Genomic DNA, 26,640 nt, shown 5'->3' with positions numbered 1-26,640 from the left:
CTATAAAGCTATGATAGTAGCTGCAAAAAAACACTATTTCACCACCAATATAGAGACCGCGAAAAATTCCAGCAGACAGCTATATAATATTGCTAAAACCCTTTCTGGAAATACCCCAGATCTCAACCCCCCCCCATCACAAGTACTATGTGATGCCTTATCTAAGTTCTTTTTCACGAAGGTCAATGACATTTACCAAGCTTTTAATTCAGACCCCGCCAGCAGTCCTGCCACGTCCTCAATGATCACACCGAAAAACACCATGACCAATTTTAAACCCCTCACCACCGACCAAATTAAGGGTATAGTAAAATCGATCAAAGCTGGGTCAGCTCTGGATCCCTGCCCAACCTCGGTAATTGCAACCGTACCAGACACAGTCATTCCCATTATCACACATGTCTGTAATACTATACTGACATCTGGAATCTATCCTGCTTCATTAAAAAACACACTGATAAAACCCCTGCTAAAAAAGCCTGGTCTAGATAAAGGTGAATTAAAAAACTATCGCCCTATCGCAAGCCTCCCTTTTCTAGCAAAAGTCACCGAAAAGGCCATGAACCAGCAACTCTCGGAATTCATTGAGAGTCACAATCTGCTGGATGATACACAGTTCGGTTTCCGCAAACACCACGGAACGGAAACCGCTCTCATCAAGGCAGCTGACGACATAAGAACCATCCGTGATCAGGGAGGTACAGCATTGCTTGTCCTTCTGGATCTTTCAGCTGCCTTCGACACGGTCGACCATAAGATCTTGGTCGACCGTGTCGAAAGGATGGGTATTCAGCTAACTGCCAAGGATCTTCTTGCCTCTTTTCTGGCCAACAGAACCCAGGCAGTCACCATGGGCCTTTTCCAATCAGCGGAACTGTCGTTGCCGTGTGGGGTCCCTCAAGGCTCATCCCTCAGTCCGACACTATTTAATATCTATGTGTCGGACCTTGCTAGTGTCATCAAAGCACACGGGATGAGCCTCACCTCATACGCTGACGACACCCAGCTGGTCTTGGCCATAAAGGGCGATGGACAGGAGGTAGCAGAAAGATTCCAAAGGGGGATGATTGCTATCGGTGAGTGGATGGCAAGAAATTGCCTGAAGCTCAATTCCGATAAAACGGAAGTGGTCATCTTTGGTAACCTTCAGCCAGCCTGGTCGGCAGCTTGGTGGCCATCGGTTCTTGGTGTCCCTCCTACCCCCACCGCTAAGGTTAGAAACCTAGGAGTGACATTTGATGACAAGCTATGTTTCATGGCCCATGCAAACAAGGTGGCAGCTAACGCCCATTTTAAGCTCAAAGTAATAAAAAAGATCATTCCTTACTTACCAGATTCAGCAGCCAAGACGTTAGTCACCTCCTTGGTCCTGACATCGTTGGACTACTGCAACGGTCTTCTGCTTAATGCACAAAGCAGAGTCACGAAAAAGCTTCAGACTGTGCAGAACGCAGCGGCACGCGTGCTATCCAAAAAACCCAAGTTTACTCCCATCTCGGACACCCTGAAAGATTACCACTGGCTAACCATTCAAAATAGGGCTAAATTCAAAGCATTATGCATAGTTTATAAGACCCTGCAAGATCAAGGACCGCGCTTCCTCAAAAAACTACTAATTCCTTATAACCCGTCTAGAACACTTCGGTCCTCCTCACTGAACCAACTTGTGGTTCAACGAAGTAGAACAGTCTCATGGGGTGATCGCCGCTTTTCTATCGCAGCCCCTAAAATCTGGAACTCCTTACCGAACCACATTAAAATAAGTTCCACGCTCCTCCAGTTCAGAAAGAAACTGAAGACGTGGTTATTCAACCAGTAAACCCAGATACCAATCTGCTGATCAGGGATACACAGCATTGCATACCAGCGCCGAGACGCCTACGGGTATTTGCACGCGCTCTATAAATATCATTAAATAAATAAATAATCAACTGGTGCCGCGATTATTAAGGATAGTCACTCCTCGTGGTAAGTATGAAGTTATGATGGGTTGTAGTGCCCACCTAATCGCGCACTGTTCACTTGGTGCTCCGCACCTTATATTTTTAGGTTTTTACGTATACACTGTAAACCAACTCTTTCATGTATCAACAATTTAACATTTAATCATATTTTTTCATTGTCTACATTTCATATAGTTATTCATTATATTCATAACGACATGTGTTTGAACTCAGTCTTTGATTTATATCACATAAATTCCAATGCTTTTCAACATAGTTCAAAAAATCATATCAACAATTTTCACGGTGGAGCCCAATGCATTTCGGCACCATTGTGGCGCCTTCATCAGGGGCAGTTCTGAGTATATCTGTTATGTGACGTGTATGTTCGAGGATCCGCCTATATCGACACAAGTCTCGTGATCTTTGCCGTTGCACTCTTATCTTCTCTTTAACTGGCGTCTGTGAATCCTACTTTCTCTCCTAGAACAATCACCATCCCGCAAATACTTTCGTGTCCTTATGTGTCGTTATGAATATAATGAATAACTATATGAAATGTAGACAATGAAAAAATATGATTAAATGTTAAATTGTGGATACATGAAAAAGAGTTGGTTTACAGTGTATACGTAAAAACCTAAAAATATAAGGTGCGGAGCACCAAGTGAACAGTGCGCGATTAGGTGGGCACTAGTACCCATGAGCAGCCAGGAGAGGCGTCTGCCGCCGAACTGATGACTTGGTTTGAGACCATCATGCCCTCGTTCAAAATCTCCTGGAAGTCCTCTCGCCTATCCCTCGGGAGGAGCTCAATAAACTGTTGCAGGGACTCCCACAAGAAGCGGTCATAGCGACCCAAGAGCGCCGAGGCACTCTCCGCTTTCATCGAGGTGGCAGCCGTACTGCAGACTTTCCGTCCAGCTGAGTCCATTTGACGGTTCTCCTTGTCCGGAGGGACCGTAGACGAAGGGGCAGTCGAATGCTGCTTCTTAGCCGCAGTTACAATTACAGAATCCGAGACAGGATCTGACCTCAAGAACGCCGGAACGGATTCCGGGGGCCTGTACTTCTTTTGAAGTCAAGATGGCGCCGACTTCACCAGGGCTGGCGTCAGAAACAGCTCCATGGCGAGTTCCTCCAGTACTGGCACCAAAGGACGAGAGAGATGTCTGCATTGTAATGTTTCGAAGATCACAGAGGTGAGAGGAGTGGGCACCATCAATGTGACCCCTAACTTTGCTGCCCCCCTCAGCAGCACGACCTGGAATGTCACAATGTCATCCACAGGCGACACTCTCGTAGGAGGAGAGTCAGTGGGAGAATACCTACTGTCACTGGATGGGACTTTGTATCAGGACTGTGACCTTTCCCTCCAACGACGATGTTGTGACCTCGTCGAGGATCTACGCTCAATGCGAGAGCGATGCCTCCCTCTGTATCTTGACCTTGGCTTTCTGGGCCTCGCAGGAACTGCCGGCCCCTGAGGCTGCGGAGGAGGCTGAGCCGGAACCCCAGGTTGTGGCTGAGGAGGCCGAGGAGGCGGTGGAGGCGTAGGTGGTGGAGGCCGAGGAGGAAGAGGAGTTGGTTTCTGAGGAGGAAACGGAGGAGGCGTAGGTGTCCTGGGCCTTGAGGGCGAATAATCAGATTCCGGCGACTCACGCACTCCTCCTCTTACGAGCAGGCCTTGGGGAGGATGCTCTGGAGGCAGACCTCTCTGCAGACGAGTGCCGGCTTCGCCGCGACCGGGGACTCGCAGAAGAAGTTGAAACACTAACCACAGAGGCACTAGACACCGTCCTGGGCCTTGACTTCCTCTTTGACGTCGATTTTTCCTTCTTCAACATTGACCTCTTAGACTTCTAATCCCTCGACATCGATCTTCTAGACGTTGACGAACTCCTCGACGTCGAATATCTACGCCTCAACGTCAATTTACCTTTCCTTGACGTCGATCTGCGCGTGGACGTTGACAGCGAACGGCGGTGTCGCCTCAACGGCGATCACCTTCGGCTTCGGGACATCACAACATCGATAGTGTGCCGACGCCGGTGAAGTCCTCGACGTCGACCTTGTCCGAGGTCTCGACGTCCTACCCCCTCGACATTGAATGTAGACGTCGCTTCGACCCAGAGCCCTGGGTCGACGGGGATCATATTGTGGCAATACCTCTCGACGTCGAAGCCATCGACCGGGACCGGTGCCTTTTCTGGGCCTTTACTTGACTGGGGAGCCCCCCAGAGGCCGATGCACAGGCAGAGGACGATGACAGAGTCCCTTCCATGCCCAGAAGTCCCACCTGTCTCTTGATGTCTCCTCTGCTCCAGGCCTTGGAGACAAATCTTCTCCCAGTCACGTAGGGTCCTCCTGGAGAAAGAGTGACAGACACCACAGGAGTCAGGGACATGGGTGGAAGGGAGGCAGAGTATACATACTCTGTGGGGGTCAGACTTAGCCTTCTTCCTACCACACTCAGGGCACTTGTCAAATAAAGCTGGCATTTCGACAAGAAAGAGGTGGCAAAACTAGTTATAAAATAAAGCAACTGGAAGAGAAAGACCCTAGACGTTGAGTGAAACACTCAAAACTCTGGAAAAATGTCAAAAATTGAAGTAATACCCAAAAGGGTAGAGCTCAATGCTCCAGGGTCCTGCTAGCAGGAGCCGGAAAAAAGAACTGAAAGTAAAAGGCCTTTGGCTGTGCATCCTGGGATACCGAGGGTCTCTAGAGAGTTCCTTAAAGGCACGGTATCCCTTTTCCAGACACATAATGGCAGCATATGGGGCTTGTCTGTCCTACCCTTCCTCTCTATCATTACAAAGGATTTTTGTGAAGGGGAGTTTCTCTGAGTGTGGAACTTAACGAAGTGTGCTAAATAATATATCTTTTTCACTTTGTGATGAAGTGCTGGCCAATTTAGCCTTGTAGTTTTAGGCTGCACTATCGGTCTTTGATTTTCTCTTAAGTGTCTATGCAGGACTGCAGAAGAAGAAAACTTAGGAGACTATTTCGATTGCTCCGGGGTCCACGCACATGGACGGGACTATTCACAAGATTATGACTATACACAGAGATCCCCTACTACAGAGCAGATTTTATCACAATAAATAGCACCCCCCCTCCTGAGAACTAGTAACCAGGGACCTAATATGCAAATCTACGACACCTTTAATTAAATTGTCATTGTGATGGAGACACCCGTTGTTGACAAACACTATAATAAGGCCACACTCATCTTTTAAGTATGAAATTCACTCTTCCGTATGTATATCACTTTCTCACGGCGATCAACCGCTGCATACACAAAATAGGAGCAAATGGCAACTTTTCCAAAGTAAAATAGAAATTTACGGGGCAAGCTGCACCAAGACCACAGACTTTGCAACCATAATTCCATCTTTTTAGGACACTGCATTCAACATTTTTTTTATTGACATACATCTCTTGTACACCAAATGTCTCCCTTTGTGACGTTACTATTACTACTATACAGATGGGGTTCACTCCTGTAGCCAGTAACATTAGAACTCCAACAGTCGGTAGTGTATTTAAGTTATCAGCTAGATCTCCCAGTGGGAGATCACTGGGCTCTTAGGTCTAAAGGAAACACGTCTGCCATCATTCATATGTGTTAAGTCAAACATTTATTGTATGATTAATTAAAAGTGTTATAAATATCCCAAAAAATGCAATAAAATGTCTTTACATTCACTGTTAAAAACCAAACAGCATTGATAATATCCCAGTACTAAAAAGTGTTTTTGTGCACCCAGCACATAAAATGTTATGAATACAATAAATAAAATTAAATCCAACTTCAATTGTCCTGCTTACTAATGAATTCTTAATATGTTTTACTTCCATATGTGGTGTTGGCAGGATAAGCTGCAGCTCCCAAACGCAGTATGCTACCATGCAAGCAGTGGGGCACAAATGGATGACTCTCGCATCAGTCACACAGGTGTATTGATTACATTATATCTATATCATTTCTCGGACCACTGTAGGTAACTTGTGCTTGCTGCCTCATTTCTACACCATAATTTTTGCATTGAGATTCTACACTAGGATCACAAGAACTAAACTTTAAATGGCATTCAGTTAAGTTCATAAAGCGAACGCTTTAGTGCATGGGCTCTTCAAGCAATACCAGCGAATGGGTCAAACCTTGGTTCCACGCTTTCCAGGTTTTACAGAAAGGCAAGCCTAGAGGCTGAATGGATGGTGTGAGCTGAGATTTCACAAAAAGAACTACTAAGTCATGCTATTCACATTACAAAGAGTAACTACTATGTTTAGATAGACACCAACATAATGCTTCCTCTCAAAGAGTTAAGTGCTTAGGTATAATTCCCATTCATTACAGCTCTGCGCCTCCATGCATACTGGCTTTGCTTCAACAGAATCAGCCTGCACCTTTAGGATTGGGCATCTTAACAATTATTTGGCAGCAATTGCAAGAAGCAAGAGAGAAGACTTTCTCCAAGACTCTGTGTTAACAAGCCCTACACAGAGTTGTTGAACATCCCTGCCAGCATTGACATCTTTATTCAAAGAGAGATAAAAACTGTCAAGCGCCAACATAGGCCAAATACAAAATCGCCACTACACTAGGCACCAAAACAGTATAAAATCCAATTTAGAGATTGCCCGCTCAAAGAGCATGCGGATCATTAGTTCTTCCAGACACCATATTAAGCTTGGTAATGTATATTAAGGCAATATATGCCAATGACAACAGGGAATGTTGGTAATTTCCCCCCGCGCAATCACTGTTTGCGCAAACACCTACATTGGTGCTGCTGAAACCAATCTCAAACTAATATGACAAATCGGCTAACAGGTTTTGCACAGCACTGGAAATGCAGCACAGGTTATAGGAAAAGGTCTACCTTCAGCTCAGATCTAGCTTCATGTATTCCCTAAGCTGTGTTTACAATATTTAGTGCCAAGGAGTGATACACGTCTGAAGGAAGGCTGTTCCGAATATCACACCCTCGTGAAGGAGGCTGCATGAAGTACACCTAAGCTACCACTGCAGCTCCCACTTCTATAAGAGATTAGAATCTGGATGTTCTTCTCAGAGTAGTACATCGGGCAAGAATAAGAGCTAAATGTCTCAGTACAGTGAAGCAAACACCGGATGTCTATATCCTTATTTACTACGATATTAAAAAGTAGGGAACAGCCACTTCAATTACATCTGGACACAATTATACTCATTACTCCTTTGCCCCTGGTCCACATTTATTTACCTCCCCTTTTATGTCAATGCAAGTAATTGTAATAGAGCAAGCCAGAGCACCAGATTCCTTGTGGCTTGGCCAGACAAACATATTTTGAAAAAAGCACAGTAGACCAGACTTAAAGAGAATGTCTTTGCCTATCAATGCATATCAGCAACAATTTTCAAGTTCTCTTTACCATGCAACCAATTGTGTGCAACAAGAGCCCAATTTAATACACCAGTTTTCAAGTAAAAATACATCAAAACCTTTTGGGACAATCAAGCCTTTAGCCAATGTTTTGTGCCGCTTGGGATCCATCTCATGTCTTGTGTAGGCTAGCTGCCCATAAAGTATAACCACTTTTCCTGTCTCACTGACATCACCTCATTCATCCAACTTCTTTGATTCTTTGCCATGGATGATAAGTCGACCAGCAACTATACAAGCCTTCTACTTCACTCAAATGAATTAAATAATTCAAATACATGCAAGGAAAGCAAAAAGGCCGAAATGGTAACAAGTTTAATGCTTCATAAGTACTTTCTTTCAAAATAAAAGAGGTGAATAAATACACGTAAAGAGTTTAACAGTAACAGTAACACAATGCCACTTACTGTAAACACATCATCATCTCCAAGGTCTGTCTCATTATGGAGTGTGGAAGACGATGTTGTAGAGCCTATTAAAACAAAGAAAGAAACGAGTTAATTGATTATCAGACAACAGCATGTGAACATTAAGCAAGTGGACTGATGATCCAGGCAACAAGGGACTCCACCAGCAACCACACCAATCTTCAAACAAGGTACTGTTCTTAGCTTAGCTTTTCTTGGGTCTAACAATGTTTTTGTGCTCTCAAGTATACTGGATCAAGATTGACTGTAGGTTCCAAGAGTGGAGAAGTGTGGCTCAGGGGTTAGAGGCGGCAGACCCGGAAGCTGAGATCGGCCCTGGACCAGGGTTCAATTCCCCGCCTCGGCGGGTCTTGGGCTCAAAAATTCCACGGACTCGATAATTCTCGCTCCGGTGCCTTCTCAACTCACGGGTTCACACTCTGCGACTCTGGGCAATAGCTTGCTTAATCTCCACAACGGCCCCTCGCGGCGGGATGCCTGGCTTTCACCTTGTGGATACCCTGCCGGGGTTATCTCACAGGGGAATACCAGGACGGGTTCCCTAAGCAAGCGCCGGGAAACCCTTTGTGGGTAGCTGTGCGCTATATAAGCTCAAATACATTTACATTTACATTTATAAGAGGGCTCAGCAACATCTACGTTTGGATGTCTCCTAGTTTGATGCTCAGTATTTTTGTGCATCGGGGTCCATTTATCACGTCATCAAAATCACTAGCAGACCATGCAAGCTTTTAGTATAGGAAACCAGTACTGGAATTTTAATAGCAATGAGGTACCACAAATGTAGGTCTCTAAACTTAAATGTCTGTTGGACGGCCCGGTAATTCAAAGCATTAGCTGCAGCAGACTGAAGCTGCAGAATCTATGCTAGTATGCAGCTCCTGTTCCAGTGAAGCCCACTAAGCGTCACATTTTGTAATCTCCACAAACATTAATTTCAAGTAGGTCAAAATATTTTAATATAAATCATATGAAAAGTGCAATGAAAAAAAAAAAGGTCACGCACAAAATCCAGCTATCTCTATGAAACGTTTGCTTGTGCAAACCTGCGCCCCCCCCCCCCCCCCCCCCCCCAAAATGGCCCAAAATTATCTATTTGCGTGACTTGGTTCTATACAGTATTTACTTCTATTATGAAGAGTAAGGCTCTTATTCACCCGAAATTAAAACTGATTCTTAACTAACATTTGGAAAGCTTTAATGTTACAAATTACAACTGTATTAACTCCTACTCCTAAATGGCCTTAAAAAGTCTTGACGAGCAATTACATTTTTTGTTAAAACTTCTAAATAACTATTAATGTGAATGTATCCGGTCACAAGTAAGAAGCACATTCTAAAAGGATAATGTTTTATAACGTTTTTACAAACGATTATCTATTTTAAAGGTCCTGGATAAGCTTTACAATGTTATCTCCTCATATAACCTTCAAACACTATGGAAAAGCAGGGATTCTTTTGTTTATGCATTACCAAGCATTTAAGTTTGCTGCAACTTATCCTACAAATAGTAACCTATTACACTTCTACAAGGGATTTTACTTCAAATGTTCGGTTACATTCGAACAGCTCAACTTATGTATTAAAAGGCAATGTTTACAACTAGCATTGGCAATGATTCTTGCCGATGCTACAAAGCACTTAAAACAAGCATTAGAAATGCAATAGGTCTCGCAGCATTAGAGTTAGTGCTTTTAGAATTGTTAATGGTTTTTTTTGTAAATCTTTAGCATGAGGGTGAGGGTGAGTGAGGGTGGGTGAGGGTGGGTGAGTGAGTGTGAGTGAGGGTGTGTGGGTGAGTGTGGGTGAGTGTGGGTGAGTGTGGGTGAGTGTGGGTGAGGGTGAGGGATTGAGGGTGAGGGGTTGAGGGTGAGGGGTTGAGGGTGAGTGAGGGTGAGGGGTTGAGGGTGAGTGAGGGTGAGGGTGAATGAGGGTGAGGGGTTGAGGGGTTGGGGTGAGTGAGGGTGAGGGGTTGAAGGTGAGTGAGGGTGAAGGTGAGTGAGGGTGAGTGTGGGTGAGTGTGGGTGAGTGTGGGTGAGTGTGGGTGAGGGATTGAGGGTGAGGGGTTGAGGGTGGGTGAGGGGTTGAGGGTGGGTGAGGGTGAGTGAGGGTGAGTGAGGGTGAGGGGTTGAGGGTGAGGGGTTGAGGGTGAGTGGGGGTGAGTGAGGGTGAGGGGTTGAGGGTGAGTGAGGGTGAGGGGTTGAGGGTGAGTGAGGATGAGGGGTTGAGGGTGGGTGAGGGTGAGTGTGAGTGAGGGTGAGTGAGGGTGAGTGAAGGTGGGTGAGGGTGAGGGGTTGAGGGTGATTGAGGGTGAGGCGTTGAGGGTGAGTGAGGGTGAGGGGTTGAGGGTGAGGGTGAAGGAGTAGTTTCTGTCCTGTAACTCCAGTTCTGTAGTAGGGGTATCTCTGTTATAGTCATAATCTAGTGAATAGTCCCGCCCATGTGCGTGGACCCCGGCAATCAAAAATAATCTCTTAAGGTGTCAAAATAATGCAGAAACTGCAAAGACACTTAAGAGAGAATTTAAAGACAAATAATGCAGCCTATATCCACAGGCTACACTGTCCAGTACTTCAACTAGAATTTCCACCAAAAAAACACCACACACAACACAGCCTGCAGTTTCTACCATAGAGAAACTTGCCTCCCCCAGTCAAAGACTCTGGAATGATAGAGAGGAAGGTAGGGACAGACAAGCCCCATAGGCTGCCATTATGTGGCTTAAATAGGATACTGTGCCTTTAAGAGAACTTTCCAGATCTTCTCCCAGTATCCCAGAATGCATAGCAGGTCCCTCTTACTTCAGTTCTTTTTGAAGGCGAAGCACGCCAGACCTGTCGCATTCTTGTATGATGAAACAATCTCCACCGGGGAGGAGGGCGGGCGCTTATGACTATAACAGAGATACCCCTACTACAGAACTGGAGTTACAGGACAGAAACTACTCCTTCTGTAGTAGGGGATCTCTGTGTATAGTCATAATCTAGTGAATAGAATGGCAAGCCCATCCCCACACCAAAGCGGCGGTGGAGAATAATACATAACGCCACTACTGTGCGAACAAATTCCGCAGCGAAGCCTGTCCAACCTGAGCGTCTGCCCTGGCGTCAGTGTCCAGGCAGTAATGCTTAGCAAAGGTATGAACCGACTTCCAAGTGGCTGCCTTGCATATTTCAGCAAACGGCACATTACGGAGCAGAGCCGTCGTGGCAGCTTTGCCCCTGGTGGAATGAGCCTTAGGCTTACCCCCTAAGGTCTTATTAGCTTTCTGATAACACAATTGTATGCAGGACACAATCCACCTAGAGATGGACTGCTTAGAGGTCGCAAGACCCGTCCTGACCGATCCATAATTGACAAACAACTGGTCAGACCTACGAATATCTTTGGTTTTATCCAGATAAAATTTCAAGACCCTCCTCACATCCAGGGAATGGAGAGACCTCTCCGCTGGGGATGAAGGGTTCTGAAAAAAACGTAGGCAAAGTTATAGTCTGGTTGATATGAAAATCAGAAATAACCTTGGGAAGAAATTTAGGGTGAGTACGCATAACAACCTTAGCAGCATGAAATACAGTATAAGGTTCATTACAACACAACGCCTGAATTTCACTCACCCTGCGGGCCGATGTAATGGCCACGAGGAACGCCGCCTTCCAGGACAGGTGCTGCAACGAAGCCTTATGAATAGGCTCAAAAGGCTCCTTCATCAATCTGGACAGCACCACATTCAATTCCCACGAAGGCGAAGGAAGCCTGACAGGAGGGAATACTTTCTTCAAACCTTCCAGAAAGTCTTTGATCACAGGGATCTGGAAAAAGGAAGTCTGTGAAGGGCATTTCCTGTAGGCAGTCAATGCAGCAAGATGTACCTTAATGGAATGGACATTAAGGCCAGACTGCGCCAAATGTAAAAGATAAGGAAGGATGACATCTTCCTTGCAGGTAGTAGGATCATGGTCCTTAGAATGGCACCATATACAAAACCTCTTCCACTTGTAAGCATATGAAGTCCGAGTGGAAGGTCTCTTAGACTCCTTCAGTATGTCCATGCAATCATCGGGCAGATTCAGATGGCCATATTGCACTATCTCAGGAGCCATGCCGCCAAACTCAAAGACGAGAGGTTGGGGTGTAACATCCGTCCCCCGAACTTCGTGAGAAGGTCCGGCCTGCACGGCAACCGAATGTGAGGAAGGAGAGACCGGTGAAGTAGGTCCGTGAACCACCACTGCCTGGGCCACTCCGGGGCGATGAGTATCATCCGAGTCCTGGATCGGGCCAGCTTGATGAGCACCGCCGGAATCAGGGGAATGGGAGGAAAGGCGTACAGAAAGCTGTTCGTCCAGTTGATCCACAACGCATTCCCCAGCGTCCCTTGTTGGAAGTACCTGGAGGCGAAGTCTCTGCACTTGCTGTTTTCGGCGGTGGCGAACAAATCTACGTCTGGAGTTCCCCACCTCGCGAAGACTTCTCCTAGTACTTCGTCGTTTATGACCCATTCGTGGTTTTCCTGAAGCAGCCTGCTCAGTGCGTCTGCCTGAACATTCTGCACACCTGGCAGATGGGTGGCCGTTATCGACAGTCCTCTGGCTAGAAGCCAGTGCCAGATCGTCTGCGCCTCCTGAGACAGGGTGCGCGATCTCGAGCCCCCCTGCTTGTTGAGGTAATACATCGTGGTGGTATTGTCCGTCTGTACAAGCAGAGAGTTGGTCCGGAAGGACGGAAGAAAGGCCTTCAGCGCCAAGTGGACAGCCCTGAGTTCCAGGAAATTGATGTGATACGTGGCCTCCATCGGTGACCACGTGCCCTGAATCTGTAGAGTCCCGGAGTGCGCTCCCCATCCCAGAAGAGACGCATCCGTCACGACATTCTGCTTGGGTATGTCCTTGTGAAAGGGAACCCCTTTTAGGAGATTCTCCGCCGAACACCACCACTTCAGAGACTGAAGAGCATGCAGCGACAGCCGAATCCTGTCGTCCCAAGATCCTTTCCTCTGATCCCACTGGTCCTCCAAGCACTCCTGCAACGGTCTCATGTGCAGCCGTGCGTGTGGCGTCAGGAAGATACAAGAGGCCATCGATCCCAGTAGAGAAGACACCGTCCTCACTGTTGTAGATGGAGTCGTCATAAGAGCCTGAGCCTTTCGAAGGAGTGATAATCGTCGCTCTTCCGAAGGAGACACGCTTGCTGACAGCGTATTGATGGAGGCTCCCAAGTACTGTATGCATTGGACCGGAGTCGGGACAGACTTGGCCATGTTGATGTGCAGCCCCAACTTGTTCAAGAGAACGCACGTCTTCTGGAAGTGTGCTCGCGCTTCCGAGAAGGAGGATGCCTTGATCAACCAATCGTCCAGGTACGGGTAGACGAACACCTTGTTCTTCCTCAGGTGTGCTGCTACCACCGCCATGCACTTCGAGAACGTTCTCGGCGCAGACTTCAGTCCGAATGGGAGTACTGTGTATTGATAGTGATCGGTGCCGACTTGGAACCGCAGGAACTTCCTGTGTTTGTGTGCAATGGGCACATGGAAGTAAGCATCCTGTAGGTCTATAGCGCAAAGCCAGTCCCCCTGTTGCAACTGAGGGTAAATCTGATGCAACGACAGCATGCGGAACTTTTCTCTGCGAATCCATTTGTTTGCCTGTCGCAAATCCAGAATGGGCCTGAACTCGTTCTTGTCCTTCTTGCGAACCAGGAAGAACCGGGAGTACAGACCTCTTCCTCTCGGAGACCGAGGTACGTCTTCTATCGCCCGTTTCCTCAACAGGATATCCGCTTCCGCCTGAAGCTCGCGCAGCTGAAACTGCGAGCTGACCGGGGGAATAGCTGGAGGAGGGCTGGTGAACCGAAGACTGTATCCATTGCAAACAATATTCAGCACCCACTTGTCCTGAGTAATTTTTCTCCACTCTGCCAGAAAAAGTTGGATGCTTCCCCCTACCGGAGTGGGTAACGGATCCGGGGGAAGTAAGTTCCTAGGGCCTAGGCCCCGCCTGGCCCTTGGGCGCCGGAGCCGATTGCTGGCCTCCCCTGCCCCTCTGCCGCTTCTGGAACGGCTTCCGGAACTGCTGCTGCTGCTGGGAGTGTCCTGAGGCCTGTCCTCGACCTCGGCCCTGTCCGCCGAACCGCCGTTGGAAGGGGCGGTACTGCTTCTTGGTCTCTTTGGGCTTTTCCAGGCCCACAGCCGTCAGCGTTTCGGCCTCCGCCTTCATGCGGGCCATTTCATCATCGGCATGTTTCCCGAAGAGGGTCTCACCGGAAAACGGCAGATTGGCCACCCTCTGCTGTGCGTCCGGTTTCAGGGACGTAAGCCGGAGCCATGCGTGACGCCGCTGGTTGATCCCGTGGCAAAATCCGTGAGCCGCCAACAGGGAAGAGTCCGCAGCCGCGCTGATTATCTGGTTGGCCACCAGCATCCCCTCACTCAGGACTTCCGTGAAGTCTTCACGCTGCTCCCGGGGCAAATGCTCCGCAAAGCGCTCAAGGGAGTCCCAGAGGGCGCGGTCGTAGCGACCCAACAAAGCCGTGGCACTCGCCGCTTTCATGGAGGTCGCGGAAGTACCACAAACTCTCCTTCCTGCCGAGTCCATCCATCTCGATTCCTTGTCCGGGGGAACCGTGGAGGTCGGGGTGGTGGCATGCTGCTTGCGGGCCGCCGTGACGATGACGGAGTCAGGTGGAGGCTCGGCCCTCAAGAAGGCCGGATCCGATTCGGGAGCTCGGTACTTCTTAAGTAATCTCGAAGGGGCCGCCCTCGTCACAGCCGGGGTGAGAAACAGAGCCATAGCAGGTTCTTCCAGGCCCGGCACCAGGGGCAGGAGAGGACGAGACAGATGCCTCTGATGCAGCGTCTCGAAGATGACCGATGTCTTCGGTGTAGGCACCGTCAGGGAGATGCCGAGCTTCGCTGCGCCCCGCAACAGTACGTCCTGAAAGGCCACCAGGTCATCTATCGGGGACACTCTGGTGTCCGGAGACCCCGATAGGGTAGGTGAATAATCCCTGGTCCCAGAGGACCTCGTGTGAGAGCGAGACTCGCGCCTCCTATGGCGGTGCCTCGATCTCGTGGATGATCTGTGCCTCGATCTGTCCTTCCGCCCAGAGCGAGAGCGAGACCTGCCAGCCCGTGGGCGCTCCTTCGGTTTGCGCGGAGGGGTCTTCCTTGGCTCATCCCGAGGCGTCTTCGGTTCCTCCCGGGGTTTCGGTTTCGGAGTCCCCTTGGGAGGAGCAGGCAGGGACGGCAGGGAAGTGGACCTCGGAGGAGGAACCTTCGGCAGCGGTGCGGGCCCATGCGGAGGGACCGGAGGTGGAGGAGTGTCCTCCGAAGGCAGTGGTGGTTTGGGCGGAGGGTCCTCCTTAGGCACGGGGGGAGGAGTCGGAGTCCTGGGCCGGGACGGAGTGTACACTTCCGAGTACACCGAGCCCGGTGTCCCTCCAGGCGAGGGGCGCGGAGATCCATCCCCATCCGCAGGCGACCTCTTCCTCTTGCGACCACCGCTGGAAGCAGCGTGACTCCTGGGACTAGAGTCCCTTTTCCGCCGTTTTGGAGCGGGTGACCTGCTCCCCGACGTTGACCGCTGTCTGCTGGACGCAGAACGACGCTTCTCCGGCGTCGAATGACGTCTCCTGGACTCCGGCGTCGAGCGCCGTCTCCTCGGCGTCGACCGCCTCCTCCTCGGCGTCGAACGCCGACTCCTCGACGTCGACCTTCGGCGTCCTCTCGACGTCGGGCGGTCCGCCCTCGACGACGAGCGCCGCCGTCGCCTTGATGTTCCCGACGTCGAGGAGCCCCTCGACGTCGATCGGCGGCGTCGCCGCGATGGAGATCGACGGTGTCGCCTCGACGACGACCGACGGTGTCGCCTCGACGGCGAGCGTCGGCGCCGCCTCGACGGCGAGCGTCGATGTACGTCACTGTGCCTTCGGCGTCGGTATGACCTCGACGTCGACGAAGACGATGACGTCGACGGCGGCCTCGACGTCGGTTTCTCATTCGCCGTCGAGCCGTCGCGCCGTCTCGACCCGGAGCCCCGAGGAGAAGGGGAGCACGCCGTCGTCATCCCTCTCGACGCCGTCGTCGATGCCATCGACGCCGACGGAGAATGGGATCGTTGGCTGGACTTCCTGCCCCTGGGGAGCCCCCCAGGGGCCTCAGCAGAGGCAGAGGGATCCCTCCCAGGCTGCCCAGACCCACCTGCAGCACGTTGGCGCCTATCCTCCAGGCCAGCCAGCCTGATCTTCAATCTGTCCCTGAGGGTCCTAGCAGAAAGTTGCTGGCAGATAACACACTCCTCAGGGCCATGATCTTCTGGAAGGCACACGATGCAGACATCATGGGGGTCGCTTTTGGCCTTCTTCCTCTCACATGCTGGGCACTTGACAAAAAGGCCAGGCATTTCGGAGCCCCAAAACGCCTAAAAACAGCACAAAAGTGAGAAGAGAACACCAAGCAGTAACAGCAACACTTTTAAAAGTTAAAAGTGCAAAAACGAATTCAATAAACCCTTGTAAAAGGGAGAGCTCAATGCCAGGGTCCTGTAAGCAGGAGCCGGAAAAAAGAACTGAAGTAAGAGGGACCTGCTATGCATTCTGGGATACTGGGAGAAGTTCTGGAAAGTTCTCTTAAAGGCACAGTATCCTATTTAAGCCACATAATGGCAGCCTATGGGGCTTGTCTGTCCCTACCTTCCTCTCTATCATTCCAGAGTCTTTGACTGGGGGAGGCAAGTTTCTCTATGGTAGAAACTGCAGGCTGTGTTGTGTGTGGTGTTTTTTTGGTGGAAATTCTAGTTGAAGTACTGGACAGTGTAGCCTGTGGATATAGGCTGCATTATTTGTCTTTAAATTCTCTCTTAAGTGTCTTTGCAGTTTCTGCATTATTTTGACACCTTAAGAGATTATTTTTGATTGCCGGGGTCCACGCACATGGGCGGGACTATTCACTAGATTATGACTATACACAGAGATCCCCTACTACAGAATGAGGGTGAGGGGTTGAGGGGTTGGGGGTGAGTGAGGGTGAGGGGTTGAAGGTGAGTGAGGGTGAAGGTGAGTGAGGGTGAGTGTGGGTGAGTGTGGGTGAGTGTGGGTGAGTGTGGGTGAGGGATTGAGGGTGAGGGGTTGAGGGTGGGTGAGGGGTTGAGGGTGAGGGATTGAGGGTGAGGGGTTGTTGGGATAATTATATTTTGTACAGAACAGCGCAAGTGTGTGTTGAGGGTTTTTATCCCTCATCCCTATGAGAGAGGGGTTGGGAGGACGGTTCAAGCAGTGAAGAGGGCGTGGGGGGGTGAGCACGCAAATACAACTGTGTATCGAGATAGCATGTGCTTGCGGTTGCAGAAGGAACAGCTTCAATAACCCAGTGATAGTGCATAGATGGGCAGCCTTCCCAAGTACCACGCACGGCATCTTAATTGCAGCGAATACGCACAGCGAGCACTAACTTTTATTTTCAAGCCGCCTTCAACGCTCACGTCTTTCGGCAGCTTAATTTATGCTAATATCCACTCTTAGCTTTAAGCCGCCTTTGCTCATCATGTTCCCAAAGATATTTAAATGTAACCTAATGAAACAGGTTACCTTTATATATATGGCGAGTCAGCATTAAACTCTAGTTCTAAGCCGCCTTTAACATCTATGTCCTTGAGCACCCTCTCCTAAGCAAGTGTCTCTGCGAGCTCCGCTGTGTTAATGTATTTTAAACAAATGAGTTAGTTTAACTCCACTCGCACCTTAATTGCAGCGAGAACGCACAGTGAGCATTAACCTTTATTTCCAAGCCGCCTTTAAAACTCACGTCCCAGAGCAACGTAACTGATGTTAATATCACTTTTACCTCTAAGCCGCCTTTGCTTATCGTGTTCCCAATGATATTTAAATGTACGGCGGGAAGGGGAGGGGGCGGAACGGGGGCGGAGAGGGGAGAGGTGCGAGTAAAATAAACAAAAAAAAAGAAGCCGGAGGGAAGAGAGGGGAGGGGGGAGGAGAAATGCAACACGGCGGGAAGGGGAGGGGGCGGAACGGGGGCGGAGAGCTGAAAAGTGTTGCTGCAACATGTGGATGCTTGTGAAGGACATCATGTAGTGAAGATGCTCCCTTGGCGTAAGGAGCATAGTAGAGAAGACGTGGTGAGGAGGCTGATAGCTGGTGAGTTCAGGATTTAGCATGCGGCCTGTGCATGTATGTAGGGGACATGCAAAAAGACCAGAGATGTACTTCGATCCTAGGACAACAAGTGAACGGGGTAGCTGGTTAGTATTTTAGAAAGGGTATATGCTGGATCTGTGTCACACGGCGGGTAAACTAAACAAAAAAAAAGAAGCCGGAGGGAAGAGAGGGGAGGGGGGAGGAGAAATGCGACACGGCGGGAAGGGGAGGGGGCGGAACGGGGGCGGAGAGGGGAGAGGTGCGAGTAAAATAAACAAAAAAAAAAGAAGCCGGAGGGAAGAGAGGGGAGGGGGGAGGAGAAATGCGACACGGCGGGAAGGGGAGGGGGCGGAACGGGGGCGGAGAGGGGAGGAGCGGGTAAACAAAGACGGACATGCACGCGCCCGTGACTTTTAAGGTCAATGCGCATGCGCATAAGCTTAATGTGCATGCGCATTGACCTTAAAAGTCACGGGCACTGCAAGGAATCGCCACGATTCCTTGCAAGCTAGAAAAGAGTCGATGAGCCCCTATAGTCTCGCTTGCTCGATGCGCATGCGCATCGACAGGCGAGACCTAAAAAACCTTCAAGGAAGTGGACGTGCACATGCCTCGGGCAGGTATTTGAAGAGGGAAGCAGCACACATGGGAGAAAACAAACGCACTTTCACAGAGTACTGAGATAAAAATAATAAAGTAGTTCCCTGAATGTGAGAAGTGAAAGCACACAAGTCATCCAAACAAAATGATGGTAAAGCAGCTATGCTCCAGAGGAGGGACAAACACAAGAAGAGGAAGGAAATCCATTGAATAAAAAGCAAGACAATGAGTGACAAGAAAGCCAATAAATGGCAAGAAATAGGCTGGCTTTCAGTCCACTTTCTGGTATGGTCCACAAGAGATCTTTGAAAACTCAATGACGTTTTCAGTTTATTCAGATTTTCACCTCTGGAAAAAGCAAATCATATATTCTTTCTTCAAAATTACTGGGGCTATAAACTAAAATAATTTGTTCCATAACCAAGTAAGGAAAATATAAATTTGAATTACAAAGTCAAAATTATTGAAATACAAATGCTAAAGCAGGGGTGCCAACCTTTTCTGTATTAAGAGCTACATATGAGCAATGAAAATCAACCCGAGCTAATACTATTGCTATAAAAGTGAATACTTCAGCCAAGAGCATTAGCAATGATCACATGGGTGCAATAGTCAGGGTTTCCAGCAGTAATGTAATAAAGACTGACAAATTGAACTAAAATATTACATGGGTAGTATATACAAACCATAGCTGCAATCCCCGGGCACCAAGGTATCAATTTGAGTAATCAAGCTCTCCAACTCAATAGCTTCAAGCACATTTTGAAAATTCAATTTTTCTGCAAACATCAGCTTACCATTTGTGAAAATACACACGTTTGTCTTGAATACATGCTTTTTAATTTTGGTATACGCATAATAATTCAACCAAGCAAAAGCTTTGATTTATGTAGGCTGGGCTGCACACAGGAGAGCTACTCACAGGTACCTGTAGAGCTACTGGTCGCTCACGAGCTACTCGGTGGAGACACCTGGTCTAAAACCTGCACATAAAGGCCATTTTTACTATAAAATGCATATATATTGTATTTGCTAAATTAAACAATGACTGGGTGAATACAAGGTACATAGCAAAAACTTTGGACTGGAATAGAGCCTGGACGTTCTTATAGATGATCAATTTGTTCCTTGCTTCACCTGACAAAGACCAAGGCGTACATTCTGATCAGCTACAAAATACCCGATAAAGATGACATTAGCAATGAGCTTTGGTATTTTACTGTTACTTTGCAGGCTTTACATCAGGAGTCATTCCATCACAGGTAAGGTTTATGACCTTTACTAAACAGGATTTTACATTGCAGGTAAGTACATTTTTTTTTTAAAGTGTAAAGTCTCCTAATTTTAACAACATAATCGAATGATTGAGTATTTGTTTTAAATATGTTTATATGAGTAGGCACACATATATGTGTCTGTGTGAACACACATTTATACTTCTATATTTTTAGTGGGTAAAGCACAGTCCATCTTTTGGTATTCTTAAGATTCTTTACCATTCTAGAATGTTAACTGCTGTAACATTTGGCATTTCCTGTATATTACCAACAACAGTAAAAATCCTTAGCAAGAAAAGTTCCAGGACATAAGAGCAGACAAGTGAGGTCTGGTGAATCAAAAATCAAATCTTTCTCACTGCTGAAATCCAAAGTTTGCTCCACCTTCTCTGCAGCATATCAGTTTACTATAACATCCACGTCTGGTGAAAACTAAGCAAAATATGGATAAACTATAACCCGTGAACTGTAAAAATATAATTTGACCACCCACTTTGCTCTCCCAAGCTCAGAGTCAGCTCCACCTGCAGATCTGCTCTCAGCAGCTTTAACCGACCTACACCAATATTTCATTCTTGGGCAGAAACTTTAATGCAATATATAGAAACCTCAGACTATACATCTGACAAAGGAAACTATTTCCGGGAAGAATTAGCCACATTGAGAGTTAAAGCTCACACGATGTTTCACAAAATAGTGTCATGCCAGTTAATATCGTTCAACCTACTCAAACTATAGGCCGCAAAAAGGATTGATTAATATCTTTTGCATATGTATTGTAGTACGCTACACTACTCCTTTGATTAATAAATTAACAAAAAAGTTAGCCAAGCATTCGTTAGATCATAATAGCCATGTGATAATAAAAAAGGCCTTGTAAAAGTCCTATATTTAAAGTGAGATCTAGTCCCACTTTCAGACTCATATCTCTCTACAGTAATAAGATTTAAATGTGTTAATCCAGCGCTCCCAAACTGTGTGTCACGACCCACTGGTGGGTGTGTACTGATTTTTGGTGGGTTGCGAAAGTCTAAGTCATAAATTAAGATGCCTTTAAAATCTGTATTTATACAGTCACATTTGCTGTCCTTCAAAGACAGAAGTCCTATATCAGGCTATGACTTCTTACAAATTGTTACTTATTTTCTTAACATGGGGATTGAGGTTTGTAACCTTTTCTTACTTTGCAGTCAGTGAAAGAAAAGCAAAGCGAATTATATGACACTCTTACTCGGTTACAAGGAGTATGAAAGGAAATGCTGTTGGATGGCATTTTTTTGTAACACAACAAATGTAAAGACCTGCAAATTAATTGTATACATTCAGCAGTTAGGAAAGCAAAAATTAAGCACTTTTTTAAAATTCGTAAGTTTTATGGAAACAGATTTTAATATGCTCAAAACAAATCAAGACACTTTACTTGGTCATACACAAATAATAAATATTCACTGAAACCCTATTTCCACATTATCCTTAGTGCGAAATGTAGTTTGATCAGTAAAACTGTATGTATGTGCATTAGAAGCCATTTAAATGGAACATATGCTGTCTGTAAACAACAGTGCACAATCACACGATGCTTTTGTTATATAAAAAAAAATGTCGCAGCATGTCCATTAAATTAGGTGAGTTACAAAAGTTTGTTGTTCTAAAAACTGGGCCTTTGGGAAGCACTGGATTAGTCACATAAGAGTAAGCGCAGGAGTGTAAGAGTGGATGGAGACCGTGCTATGGCTTTCTAAGGCGCTAGGCAGTTTCTTCTTTTGACCACATTTTCTGTAGTGTTTTTGTTAGTAGTCAAACTCATTAGTGTAGGCTCCCTTAGGGCATAAAACTATCAAGTTAAAATTTAGTACAAGTAAAGTTATACACAATCGGGAGAACTAGAATTAAAGTTAATCTAATGTAAAGAGATATACCTCCAGAAGCACAAATGCAATGCAAGCTTAGATTTGTTATCACGACACAAGGGGGCATTAGAAGAAACTGCACACGTCTGTGGAAGGGGTCAGATTATGAAAACGTAAACTAAAGACACCCATTTGAAATCATGGGTAGTACAGCAACATTACCATAAATGTACTGAACAAGTTCTACACCAGGTAATTCAATAATGACATAAGTAGTAAGCGGTCTATACTAACTCAAAACTATGTAATGGCTTAGAAAACGTTTTCTATGTGGCCCAAATATATCAAAGCAGACCAAACAAGCATTGGCAAGGCCAAGAGGTTCCACCCTTTTTGACCCAATGGCTTTGCCAACGTTGATTGAAGATGCAACACTTATTTTGGTCGATGCTGTGCAACACTTGAGGGAGAGAACAATATGCAGCACTGGGTGGGTGGGTGGGACGGGGTATTTGGCAGGCAGAGAAGCACACAATGGATAACCCTGAAAAACAACTGCACTCCCATGGAGCGCTTAGCCAAATAACAAAAGTAGTTCCCTAAAAGCGAACAGTGGAAGGACTGAATAAGAAGCAAGCAAATGAAAGAAACAGAGCAAACCTGTGGAAAAAATGGGTGGACTGTCAACCCATAGTAGGTTCTTGGTAAGCCAACAATAGGTCTTTTGGAACCAGACAGCTTGCGCTGCCTGGTAGGCAAGGCACAAAAAGTATTACTCTACCTCCAAAACAACAGTACAATAGTTGGGTGGGTCAACCAATGCTGAAAATATGGTACACATATTTGACCGGCTAGCAGAAAAGGGTGTGCATAAAGCTCCACAGAAACATACAGGAGCCTTCAAAAGGCTGCGAATTTGACAGCAAAAACGCTGTATCCCATTCCATCCACATGCTGACAATGAAAAAACGAAAAGGTAACACCTTCCAAAATAGCAAAATTAACCTCGGTGCATTTAAGAAACGCATATCGTTTCAGGCCCAAGATACCATAATACAACAGGGAAAGGGGTCTATCCTCTTTTGGCTCAGGACAGCATGCACCTAGCTAGCAATTACTAAATCTATTTCAAGATACATCCACCAGCCTAAGGCATTTCCATGTACTAGATATTTTCCCAGTAGCACTCCTTCAAAAACAACGACAGGGCTAAATAAATCCGTAGCTCCGTTTATGCAGCTGTTTATGTAGCTGATGGCTGGTAAATAAACTAATTTTGTAAGTCTTGGTTCTTGTAAAAATTTCACTTAGAGGGGTCACACACAACAAAATAGCAGATTTCAGGTGAGGCGATGGCCGCTGAGGGCATTTTGCTTTATGTCACCCTACAGAATAGTATTCTCTGCCCCACATTCAGACTGTACAAACGGACACTTTATCTCTGGATCCATTCCTTCTCTCAACATCGCACTAAATTTGCTGCTGGCAGAGTTGAATTTTTACATAAATTTTCTTCCCCGCCCCCATTTATTGCATAGGACCTTGCAGTGGACATTTTTCAGCCTGCGGTGTTCCCAAAACGATGCTGCCTGCCCCTTATAGACACCAGGTTACATCTCCCTATCTTTGAAAAGTTTACATCAACAAATTACATTAATTTAAAAGACCCTTTGTCTCACACCCAAATAAGATATTAATGGCCAGGGCTCTTGCTACCGTTACCACACAGCTACTGTTTTATCGAGCCAAAGGAAGTATTTTGTGAGACTCACACCTGCTTGACACCCCAATCAAACTAAGTGTATTCATGATAAATCCCTTCACTACTAAGGTGAATGGCTCTGGAATTTTCTAACATCATCGTTCAAACCTAACTGTACGCGACTCAGCCGAGCCATGAACTTCCATGCGTTCTGCCATAATTATTGCTGCTATACTACACAAGTCATGTGATCATTAGGCTGTACACCTTTCTCTTCCCTCCCTTTGTTATGAGATGTACTCAATCCAGGGGGGAACATTCATATTGCCTTGTGAAAGGGAGATAATATTAGGTGTTGAAAACTTAATTTCACCATTAGATTAACATAATTCAAATTCAGTTTGTAAAAGTGACAAACTCATTTCAAACTCCTGATGACTTCAAAAGAAGTGATACACAGGGACATACAATTTTACCATGATGACATCAATACAACGTGTGTTATTAAATTACTCTACTAAAATTTAGATAGAGTCTACACTTGACATTTATAAACCCCTTGATATCATAACCACATATTCAATAGATCATCACAATGGACACAAACTTAAAAAATGATATACCATAATATTTAGACAATTGTACAATTTATTCCATAAAAATAAGAATGTATTCTTTTTATGGAATAAATTGTCAAGTGTAGACTATCAAATTTTAGTAGAATAGGGACTTTTTCATTTCCTTTCATTGCTCCTCGTCCCTAATTGGATTTCTAAGGAGACCTCCCTGCCTTTTGATACTTATTAAATTACTCTACATAATGTGCAATTAATAGAGTAACACTGTGACACCCATAGGGACATTTCAAAGCAGAGGCTGGAGGGAATCTTTTTCCATTTGGATCTTTGGCTGGAGAGTAACTCACAGGCTTTTAGGGTGCTGGGACAGAGGACAGTGCTTGAGCCATCTCCATATATCACCCTGATGCCATAGAAGACCCCCTAAGCAGCACACTAGTGGCAAGGTTCTAAAGGTGGTTCAGCCACATGGCACCAGGGCGAATCTCAGAACATTTCACCACAGTCTTTGAATTCTCAGTACAAATGGCAGGAATATGGCCTCCTGTAAGCACACAATCTTCACTCACAGTGGTTTTACCTACGCCACCCTTTCTTGGCTTCTCTCAGTGCTTCAGTTACCTCTTTCTGTTCCAGGAAAACCACAAAGTGATACCAAAAAACAACATAGGATAAGATACCTGTACTTTACACTGTTCTCCATTTGTTTTAGTGGATCGCCGACTCAAAGGGCTACGGGCCTAAAGAGACCGTGCGTGCCAAAGAGGACATATTTAGGAATAGTTTAGGAAACAGGACTTTTTAATTTCTTAAATGCATTAAAGAGGGCCCATGAACATTACAACCACACCTGCTCAAAATTACTTTCCCTGACCACATACCACATTCGTTAATTCATGAATTTGAAGGCTATTTCTTTCTGCCTGAATAAAGAGGTGCCATGCTTCAATCCTTAACCAATTCCAAAGTACATCAATGCCCACTCAAAAAAGCTTGGTCAGTCTTCCTCTTGCATTGGCTCCATTTGCCCCAATCACAATTTGTGAAACTCTGCTTCTCTAATGTACTGCAGCATCACTTTGAAGTTATCCTCATTCTGTGTTGCCCTAAAATATGTTTTTCACTCCTGTTGCCTTGGCCAAATTACCAATGGCTTGCACACATCATAAATGCTGAATTTCCTGTCTGCTTCTTTGGCCTAGCTTTCAGCTCAGAAGCAGCAAGCACACACACTGTTCTAGCTAATCTCCAATTAGGAAACTGTTGCTTCTAAGGAGATGAAAGAGTTATTATCCACAATGCACGTGGTTACCTCTGTTCAAGGTATTTCTCTTCATTCATGTTTTCTCAGGCTGTGTTTGAATATTGTGCAGAGGAACCCCATATATTTAAATAAACTAGAGCGGACAAGTACATTCCTCAATTTAGCCCCAAGGGAAAACGAATGTGAAGAGAACGTTTCTGCTCTCTGACCAGTGAGATACATGATACAACAGCAAAGAATTACTTCAAAGGCCACCACATCAGGGGAAAATTAACAAGTAATTTGGAGGAAAAATTATTTTGTACTTCTTTAGGTCTCGTCTAGGCAGCACATGGGTGCTGTATCTTTGAGACATACTGTATCTACAATATTCGCTTCAAGCCCATCTTTTTCATTGGTTCCTCTTTCTGTCCTTTGTAAATGGCGGCTTTTGTTTGGTGAATAGTAGTCCCTCCTTTTGGACTTCTGCATCCTCCCATGAGGACAGCCCACACTACACGTGCTCTTACTCTTCAGGTTATTTCAGATACTATGAGAGCACTCTTTTTTTGTTGGCCTGCCTAGTCCCGTGTTAAGTACTCTGTTTTGTTTACTTTGTGCACCGGCAGCATGAAACGTTCGCAGCCGCTTTATTTGCTGTGATATTTGCCTGTCTTTGGTGTTTCAGCTTCACCCTTCAATTAATCTCCCCATGCTGTCCCCACACTACTTGCACGCCTCCAACACCCCTCCCAGGCCGCTGCTTGTTTTTATTTGGTTTCGGCCCGTTCATTTGATGGAAGTTTGTTTGGTACCACTAATTACTTGTACGGCACTCTGAATTTTGTTTCTGTTTTGCCATTGTGTTATTTGTTAACAGATCAACATGTATTTAAATATGGATCAACATGTATTTAAATTGTTTTTTTTTTGGTAGGCACTGGGAGAACCGATGAAGAGACTCGAACCCTGTTCCCCAGTTTCCAAAACAGCAGCACTGGATGTTACACCACATTCTCTTTCCAAAAACTGCAGGTTTTCTTTCTAAATACCTCCTCAGGAAATCGGACTGTATTTATTTCTTAGTTAAGGATCAACCTGAATTTAAATAGCTTTTTTGGGGGGGTTGGCACGTGGAGAACCCATGCTGAGACACGTTTATTTGGTTCCTGCCCGAACACCCGACGGGGGTTCGCTTGGTACTGCTAATTACTTGTAGAGCTTTTTATTTCTGTTTTGCCATCGTTTTATTTGTTAAGGTTTGACATGTATTTAAATTGGGTTTTTTGGTAGTCACAGGGAGAACGGATACCAAGACTTTAACCCGGTTTCCGCCATAGCTGTTCACATTCAGTAATAAACTGATATTATGTGAGCTGGAACATGTTTCAAGCTATTTTCCAAAAGTTTTTTATGTGGGACCTGAACTTGG

The 26,640-nt window shown here is 46.2% G+C and overlaps 1 protein-coding gene across 1 annotated transcript in view; it reads right to left on the bottom strand.

The window, feature by feature from the left end:
• SPRED2 (sprouty related EVH1 domain containing 2) overlaps positions 1-26,640 on the bottom strand; it is a 295,818-nt gene that overhangs the window by 89,141 nt on the left and 180,037 nt on the right. Inside the window, exon 4 of the mRNA XM_086927590.1 lies at positions 7,786-7,850. Within this exon, the coding sequence (XP_086783716.1) occupies positions 7,786-7,850 (65 nt within the window). The remainder of the gene's footprint in view (positions 1-7,785; positions 7,851-26,640) is intronic.

This window comes from Lissotriton vulgaris, chromosome 6 (assembly GCF_964263255.1).
Source record: "Lissotriton vulgaris chromosome 6, aLisVul1.2, whole genome shotgun sequence".
NCBI lineage: Eukaryota > Metazoa > Chordata > Amphibia > Caudata > Salamandridae > Lissotriton > Lissotriton vulgaris.
This window is presented reverse-complemented; position numbering and strand designations above follow the sequence as displayed.